The sequence below is a fragment of the Zosterops lateralis genome (genome assembly GCF_965231275.1).
Source record: "Zosterops lateralis genome assembly, chromosome: Z".
Classification (NCBI taxonomy): Eukaryota; Metazoa; Chordata; class Aves; order Passeriformes; family Zosteropidae; genus Zosterops; species Zosterops lateralis.
In genome coordinates, this window is record NC_139800.1 from 41645394 (window position 1) to 41654983 (window position 9590).

Genomic DNA, 9590 nt, shown 5'->3' on the forward strand with positions numbered 1-9590 from the left:
CCAAGTGGAGATTAGGGGATGGAATAAATTACCAAAATGTTAATATCTCTAACAAGAACAGTCTTACAAGACATTTCTAACAGAAACAGGTCTTAGTCTCTTAGGTACGAATCGTAAAATGAGGCATTTCCTATTGGTCCATACTACTGTTAGGGAGAAATGTCTCTGTAGTCAAATAAAAGGCAGATGCATTTTCCATGGTAATACAGCATTTTCAGTGGATCTTTGATATCTTTACAGAGTCAATCACCTTAAGCTTCCTGAGGGAAGGTATCTGGTTCCTCATGCCTAGTAGCTGCTCCTCAAACAGCTTCAATAATTTTAATGTCACTGTCATGTACATCCTGCTCTTCTCCCTGTGGAGACGTATGTAGTTATGAACTTTTTTCTCCGTGCATAGAGGTCTCAAAGACAATCTCAGTATGTTCTTTTCTCATGGCACAGCCCTGTTTCTGGCTAACTAGCTTCCTAACCTGTGCAGACAGAACAGCTGGAAGTTCCTTGGATCTTTGCTTCCACTCATAATACCAGAGAAAATACACTTTCACCACCAATAGAAGGAGAAATTGGTAAGAATATCGAGAATGCACCTATGGTAGACTGGACCTGTATGGAAACCTTTTTCAAATTTTTTGGTGATTCTACAGGCTCCAAATGCTATGGCTCCATCCTGTTCCACAATGCTCTCACAAAGGCAAAGAGTAGGGCAAATCAAAGACTCAGGTGAGACTAATTTCTCACCTTTTCTATTTTAAGAACAGGCAACCTTCACAGCTCCTTTTGTCTTCTACTTTTGACATCAGGAGAAATAATTGGGGAACTGCACAAAACGACACTCAAAATTTGGAGAAAGGATTGATAGGAGATGGGATAGATGGGAGGACTACGTTGTTTTAAACGTCACTTCTGTTCTGAAAGCAGATGAGTACCTGGGTTTGAAAACAATGTAGCTTAGCTCTCCATGAAAAATGGAAAAACACAGTATTTGAATAAAAGCCACTTTTTAAACACTTCTGTTTGGTTTTCCAGTAGAATATTTAGTAGAATTGTAGTAACATATTACTCCAGATATACTTGGAAATAAATAAAAAGGCCTGCTCTGTAAAGATTAATGTAAAAGGATCTCTTCAAAAATAGTGATGACTGAACTATTTTCTTTTACATGTGTGAACTTTTGCACAAGAAACAAACAGTCTTTTAATTAGCAGTATATGTCTCCATGATAAAAGGCAAAAGGGGTAAGAGAAATGGCAGGTATGCATTTCCCAAACCAAAGTGACCCAACAACCCGTTCTGATGAGCCTACTAAAAAACCCCAAGATTGCTGTGTTACTTCTGAGGTTCATCTTTGAACTTTCTCTCACATGTTCAAATATTTAAAATGACACCTTCTTCTTTTTCTCCCACGACGGAATTTAGATAAACTTTTTTTTTTTTGTCAAGTCAATGGAAGAAAAACACGTTTCAAAAAGACCTCAAAAGGAAATGTATGTGGGGAAGGATACTTGTGCTCAGTTTATTCTTATACAAATGCAAACTGGAATTCTTGACTTGAAGTATCACTATTCTCACTGTTCATACTATATGGTCAGAAGATGATCAGATGTAGAAATTGTAGAAATTAATTCCACTATAAAATTGGTTGCAATTTATTCAACCAAGGACTCGTCATGATTAACATCCATTCCATACTAGTGTTCAATACTTGAATCCTAACATATATTTGTCATAATTTTATGTTTTCTGTAAGAAAAATTGACAGATTTTTGAGAGGCTGCAGATTAAAACAGGGGAACAACTGAAGAGTAAAAGCCTAGAATGCACTTATACACACAGTTTCAATGTGAAATATTTTTAAGCCACCTTCATCCGACACTTGAAGTATCCATTATAAAAACTAGAATTTATTTTGGGGGATACTGATAATTTTTTTAAAAGATAAATTCTCTTTTAATTTGGTTTTGCGCAATTCATGGAAAGAAGAAAATGTACCAGGTTTGATTATCACCCTGTCGTGATCCTTTAATTAAACTGTAATTTAATACCCCTGCCAGCAAATCACCTTTCATTTCCGTTTTTGCAGGTAGCTTTAGGCAGAAAAAAGATTGCATATTTGTAATACAACTTTTATTAATTTCTAACTCAATGTCAGGAGGAAAAATACATTATTCAATCCAAACACGTGTTAAGTGCACTGGAATAAAATGAGAATTCCTCTTATCTACTGGGACAGAGAACAGACAGCCCAGAATCCAGACAATTCTCCATGCAACCAAAAAAACGTGCCGGACGTCTGATTATAAAAAGTTTATTGCCAAAATTGACCAACCCTTGCAATGAGACCTTCAGAGGAGAAGGCGGCGAGCTCAATGGCGAGCTGAAGGAGCACGGGGCACGCGATTACTGTTTACATTTATCGGAAGCTCGACGTCTTCAGAAAGCTTTGAGCTGCACGACCTCCCCGGGCTCGGCGCTCAGGGGAGCAGGGAGAGGAAGGGGCCGCGCTGGGCGGGCCCGGGCGGTGGCGGGCGCGATAAAGGGGCGGGTGTCCCGGGCAGGCGGGGTGTGCCGGGGTGTGCCGGGGCAGGGGCGGGTGTCCCGGTCGGCCGTGCCGGCATGGTGGATGTGTTCAGCGGGCGGCTCCTGGTCGGCAGGGATGGCCGCAGCGTGGACCCCGAGGAGGCCCTGCAGAACAAGGTGGTGGGCTTGTACTTCTCCGCCGGCTGGTGCTCGCCGTGCCGCGACTTCACTCCCGTCCTCTGCGACTTCTACACCGAGCTGCTGGAGGAGAGCGAGTCCCCCGCCCCCTTCGAGGTCGTCTTCATCTCCTCCGACCACAGCGCCGAGGAGATGGTGGGCTACATGCGCGCCATGCACGGGGACTGGCTGGCGCTGCCCTTCCAGGACCCCTACAAGCAGTGAGTACCGCCCGGCGCGCCGGCCCTGCCCCGGGAGAGGGCGGCGGGGGCTTGGACAGCCCTGGCAGGGAAGGAAGTCCCTGGTGTGGAGGCTCCCCGGGACCTCCAGCTCTGCCCCGTTAGCTGGAGTCCCTGGAGCCCGGGCCGCGGTGCCTCCCGGCCGGGCACACCCCTCCCCGGGGCGCGGCTGCCGCAGCCGGGGCCGCCTGTCACCGGGGCCGCCTGTCACCGGGGCCGCCTGTCACCGGGGCCGCCTGTCACCGGGGCTGCCTGTCACCGGGGCCGCCTGTCACCGGGGCCGCTTGTCACCTGCCCTTAGCCCGGCCCGGGGCTCGCACCGCGTTTGGGAACTAAACCATCTTTAAGCGAGAGTTAGTAAAGACCCCATGTGTTAGAGATGAGGTAAAAAGAACTGAGCGGCAGGTGAGGATGAAGGGATTGCTTTTCAGCACGGCGGTAGTTGTTGTGAAGGTTGGTCTGCATTGTCGAGGTTAATGCTCTGGGGAAAAGGCAAAGGAAGAAGCCGCAAAACTTGTAACTGAACTACTTGAAGCGGATCAGAGCAAAGCGAAGGATTTCAGACAGATACAGTATCAGCTGGAGTTCAGCGGTGGCGCGCTGCCCCTGGTAACCGCGGTGTGAATTCCTGTGCCGCTCAGGTTCCAAAGCCACCTTCCTGTAGGCAGCTTGCTCATGGAAGCAGCAAAAAGGAGGGACATGACTATGTGTAAGTAACAGGGTGAAGGATGATACCTTCTGAAGATGAAGAAGTGTTTTGATGACCTAGGTCAAGGATGGAGGCTTATTTGGATGGCTTTCCGAAATCTGATTTAGCTCCCATAAGTATAGACTGGGATTACAGGAGCACGAGTAGGATGGTCAGGGTTACTGAAACGCCTGTAACCGGAGACTCGAAATACATATAAATACTGGTAAAGGGATTTCCCTCCCCTACTCTTTAAATGAATAGATTGTGGATATTTTTTTCCAGGTGATATGAAAGCCAAGAAGATAATATGACTTTTAAATGTAGATTAGGTAATAAAACTTGCAGCCAAAATAATTCTTTTAATAAAGAACTCTTTTCTAGTGCTTCTAGTAACTTCTAGCTTTCCTTTTAATTCTAGATCCATCCCAGTGTGCTACCTGGTATGTAACACCCCAGCTACTTACTCAACGCTGAACATGTTTGCTGATCTTGGGTTTTTTTCAGTGGAGTTTGACAAACTCAAGAGCAAGTGACTTGAAGCTGGGAACAATTTCATCCTTTCTTGGCTTTTTCCTGGATGCCAACTGCAAATTGATGTTAGGCCTTTTAAATGACAGTTCCCACTGGCTTAAATATTTTTTTTTCCATAGTTCTCTACAATCTTCCCAGGCAGTAATTGTATTTGATATCTTCTAATCATAATAGAATGCAGGCAGATTTCCTGATGGAAATGTAGCACTTGAAGTCCCTGCACCCAGCAAACTGTTCAGCATGGCCCATGGGAATGTGCTTACAGCTTCATCCTCTGTGGATTAGAGGTCTATTTCTGACTGCTGTTGCTGAAGTCATGCAGAGTGGAGGCAAAGAGATAGTTTAATTGGCTTTTCTGTGGCATCCTGTAATGTCCTTCACAGTTCTGTAGAGAAGCGTGGCTTGTCCTGCCAGATGACTGTGAAATCACTGTGGCTTACTGAAGAACAAAGTGCAGAGGGATATGAACAAGCAAGGTTTTTGAAGCTGTGTTTCTTACATGTAACAATAAAGGACTGTGTGGAGTGGTTCAAGATGCTTAGGTTGATTAACTGTTAGTTTGGTGTCAGGGATATTGGTGAATCGTTGTAGACTTACAGCAGATCTGTATTCACTACACCAAACTATAATTCTGGCTAGATACTAGTTCTAATTAAGAATATAATTTTAAAAACTGGAAAAGACAATATTAATACTATTTTAAAATTTATTAATATTTTTAAAGTTCTATTGCAACTAATTGAATTGGGGTTTTTTTGTTTGTTTGTTTGTTTGTTTTTTGTTTTTTGTTTTTTGTTTTTTGTGTTTTTTTTTTTTTTTTTTTACTGTGTAAAGAAGGCATTTAGTATCTTCTGTGAGGTTAAAATATCCTAGCTGGTTGCTTCAGTGTTTAGGATACATAATGGCAGCATAGACCGATGTCTCTTCTAGACACAAGAGAGCCAGTTTTAAGTATGCCATCTAAAATACTTGTCAGCAACAGAAGCATGGAGTTTCTTGGTGACGAATTTTAGGAAATAGCCAGCATGTATCCCACTTGTAGTGTGTGAACCCTAACACTGCAGTGTCAAGCCTACCTTCAGAGAAGCAAAATACTGAATTCAAAGCAGGATCTCCAGACTCTTCCATACTGTCAGTCTTATTTCCCAGAAGTGGGACTGCACCTTTACTACTTCATGTGGTATGTGGCATGACTAATAGGAAATATTGCTCCTGATGCTTTTACTGTCTGGAGGTTAATGTAATTTTTTTTTGTTGCCTGAGGCACAGAATTTTTATTCTTCAAGTGGGATGTGAAGACAGTCTGGTAGGAAGTGAGCACTTGTAATGGAAAGAGGGTAGTAGAGAGGAAAAGCAGGTGTAGGACAGAACATGTCAACAACAAATGCTGTTAAATAGGACTGATGTTTTGATAATGGTACACGAAGACATACTGCTGTGTTTGTACTGAACCCTGTGGTGAAAGGCATCATTTTTTGTGAGAGTGCCTGGCAGCTACAGTGCTTCTTGCAGGCTTCCAGGTAGGCAGGTATTTACTGAGTTGGCCTGTACGGCTCAGTAAAAATTAGAATCATAGAGAATGCCCATAAAAGGAAAATAAAAAGGTTGCATGTATGTTTCATATTAGGAAGCTTTACATATGAGGGTGGATTGGCATCTGCAGAAATACTGGGGAGGATGAGGTTTAAAAAACAGAGGTACAATATAATGTGAAGTATCTGAGAAGTTAAGAGCAATTGCTTAGTTCTTAGACTTTTTAGACTGCTATTGCAAAATCTCAGCAGTCACTTTAAAATTGAATCCCAAGCATGTGCCATGCATGCTTATGACTAAGATTTAACAATGCAGAAATACCACAGCTAAAAGAAAATGCAGCTGTGTATTACAGGGCATACTGCTACAAGTATGAAGCAGCTACAAGATGAACAAGATGCCCATCACTTTCATGTGACAGCACTTCCAAGTGAAAGCTGTTATAATTCAAGTGTTGTCAGGTATCACATTCCACATCTGTATAAAATTCACCATTTGTGTTGCCAAGATTATATTATATCTGCTCTGTGTTTTCTACATCTGGAGAATCCTCTTGCATACAGAACTTAAATCCTTATTTAAATGAACTCACTTGTATTGTGACACAGCCTGGGTAGGCAGTCAGGCCCCAGAGAGCTGCTGGGTCAGTCCCTGTCCCCATGGGATGGGAGAGAGCATGTGAAGGGTGAAACTGAGAACACTTAGGGGTTGAAATAAAGACAGTTTAATATATAAAGCAAAAGCAAAAATACACAGGCAAAGCAAGATACAGAATTCCTTCACTACTTCCCATTCCTTGACAGATATTTAACTGTTTCCAGCACAGAGAGACCTCATCCTGTAATGATTGCATGGGAAGCTAAATATCCTGGCACTGAATGTCGGTTACTTTGCCCTTTTTTCTTCAGCTTTTACAGCTGATCATAGTGTTACATGGTATGGAACATCCTGTGGTCATTTGAGATCAGCTGTCCCAGCTGTGCCTCCTCACAGATTCTTGTGCACCACCAGCCTACTCATTGGCATGGTAGCACAAGGAACAGAAAAGGCCCTGCAAGCACTGCTCAGCAATAGCTAAAACACTGGTGTGTTATCAGTGCTTGTTTTGGTATGCATCATGCAAGCTGCTATAAAGCAAATTAGCTCCCAGCTAATGGCAGTAGAAGTTATGTAGAAATACAAAATCTCTGTTCTCAGAAACTTTCATCCAACCTTCTCATAAGAATCAAAAGATCTAACAATGGCTATGACTTCCAGTTTGTTTCAATCTTAGTGTCATGGGTTTTTATTTCTATTTAATGATGCCATGAGTTGTCTTTCGAGTTAGTCCCATGGCACATATGTGATTTGTGCAGGTGAGTCGTGGGATTTTAAGTCCCTATCAGAGAGAATGATCTTAATTAGTTTTAAGAAGCCATTTTTGTAAGCACAGATACCTATGTACACAATGAATAAGAAGCATTGTCTGCAGAACTCTTTCTGAACCTTCTTCAGGTCCACGCATCTTGCAAGTTGCACACAAATGTAGGCAAAATCTGCGCACACTTCAGTCTGGTTTGATACAAGCAACCTTCAACCCTAAGGCTGTCTGAACAACATGCCATGCTGGGCTGGGTATATGCATTCCCTTAGAAAAGTGAAGTGTAATATTCCAGTCTCCATACCAAATTACTGTCAGTCTCCTTGTGCTCTGTCTCTGACTGCTACACTTGTGTTTATCATCCACTGAAACAATAAAAAGTGTCTTCCACCCATCTTGTTTGTCCTTCAGGTGGTATGAGATGATAGTAGTTTTACATGGCTTCTAAGCACACTTGCTTTGGGATGTGTTTTTTTCTCCTGTTTTAGCAGATTTATGAAAGGTCTGTGGGGATTGTTTGATTGTTTGTATGCCACAATTGGCTGAGACAGCAAACCTGGTCCATGCCTATTATTGCTGCTTCCGTGGTATTTCCTGCATTGTTGTTCAGCCAACATAAAGGCAAAGCAGTGTCCTTCACCTGCTAATTTTTCTTCTCTTAAGAAAAAGTACAGAAGAGAAGGCACATTTCAGGAATGCCTTATCTGGGTCACTATTTCACTTAAGTCTTATTTTTCAGTACTTTTTTTTCCTCCCAGAAAGTCAACAAGAATGTCTCTATATTAGTGTCAAGTATTTTTTAACCATGTCTACATTTTTTTTCCTACTCAAATTTCTTAGGCATTTGAAGCTCATACAGCAAATGTTCTTGCTGGTGGTGATGGTGCTCAGGCCGCATATTTCCATTTAGTATTTTAAGTATGTTTTGAGGGAGTCATTCGTGTTTTGGAATTTGGCTATTCTGTTATTGCCTGTTTTGCGTGTGTCCTCTGGTTCTTCTAGAGGGGGTGAATTTTTTTTCTTCGGCAACATAGATGGGTGGCTCTTATTCCAAATATTTTGACTGCTCACTTTTCTGTATGTAGAAGGCCTGTTTCACGGAGGCAGTTTAAGGAATATCTTCAGTCTCTTTCAGTTACACAAAAAGATTATGATCACACTTTAATGGTGATTGCAGGAAGTAGCACTATGGGACACTTGAGTGTATTTGTAGGGGAATGGATATCAAATGCTAATCTAAGTGAGATCCTTCTCCTGTTCTGTAAAAAAGGCCCAGAATGAGATCTGGTTTGGGCTAGTAGAAACAGGGTGGAAGAGTATGTCAAACTTTGATTCTATAGACATCTTTTACATCTCCAAGAGCCTCTGCTCCTGTGGAAACTGCAAGCAGCAGTGATGAGCATTTTACAGGAAGAATGCCGCAGCTCTCTGAACTCTCAGAGCTACATTTCACTGTGTAGGCTTCCAACTGCAGCCTTTGTTCATCTCTGTACACTACCCAGTGCTCTGACTCAAACTCTGAAGAAGCCCAGGCACTCATCACTTCTGCTCTCCCATGTGCCCTGGCCAGAGTAGCCTTCATAAGAGACTACAAGTTTTCTTAAAATGCTCCTAATGGTGTGTTTTATTTTTAATTCTTTTCCTTTAGTGATCTGAAGAAGAAATACAACATAACAGCAATTCCTAAACTGGTGATTGTGAAACAAACTGGAGAAGTCATTACTGACAAGGGAAGAAAACAGATCAGAGACAAAGGGCTATCCTGTTTCCGGAACTGGCTTGAGTGTGCAGATATCTTTCAGAATTTTTCTAGCTAAAATGTTGACAAATAAATGCAAGAAAAGGCATTGTGGAAAACTTGGTAGAGCTCTGAAAAGACTCTTGCTTTGTTCAGAATGAGAAGGGTAAGGCTTATTTATTTATGTTTGCTTGTAAACAAATTTTGGATTTGACTTGAAGAACAGTTATTCCAGTGTCATAAAATGCAATTATTGTTATATTTGTATTGTTCTATCTATGGTATTTAGTATGAACCACAACATTCCAAATAATACTGAAGAACTTCAAAAGAACAGGCTGTTTAGACAATAATAATAGAAATCTGTGCAAACACTTATTTTGCAGTCAGCACAGTAAATATAAATGAAAAAAACCTATTTATTGATGACTTTTTTTTTTAGGTGATTAGCACATTTTATTTAGAAAATGAGACTCTTTGCTTTAATAAATTACCATTTATGAAATATGTCTCATGTATATCCTTATCTGCCTTAACAAGAATAATCAGAAAATCTAATGACTTTTAAATAGAACACATTTGTTTGTCAGTACTGAAGAAATATTCTTCTACTTTATTTTAATTTTATGGGATTTATAGTTCTGCTCAGTTTTCCTTACCCCTGGATTTTAAACCTTGGCCCTATAAGCTAAAGGCAGGATTGGAACCAGATGATCTTTAAGGTCCTTTCCAACACAAGCTTCTATGATGTTAGCTCCCAAGTTAACATCAGGTCAGGTTAAGAAACTCTTTTCCATCTTT

The 9590-nt window shown here is 41.5% G+C and overlaps 1 protein-coding gene across 1 annotated transcript; it reads left to right on the forward strand.

Moving 5' to 3' along the window:
• Positions 1-2616: 2616 nt before the first annotated feature.
• Positions 2617-8868, forward strand: NXNL2 (nucleoredoxin like 2; the record flags this gene model as incomplete). Its single annotated transcript, XM_083884284.1, has 2 exons — positions 2617-2918; positions 8700-8868. The coding sequence occupies 2 exons, from the start codon at positions 2617-2619 to the stop codon at positions 8866-8868; spliced, it is 471 nt and encodes a 156-aa protein (XP_083740410.1).
• Positions 8869-9590: the final 722 nt, after the last annotated feature.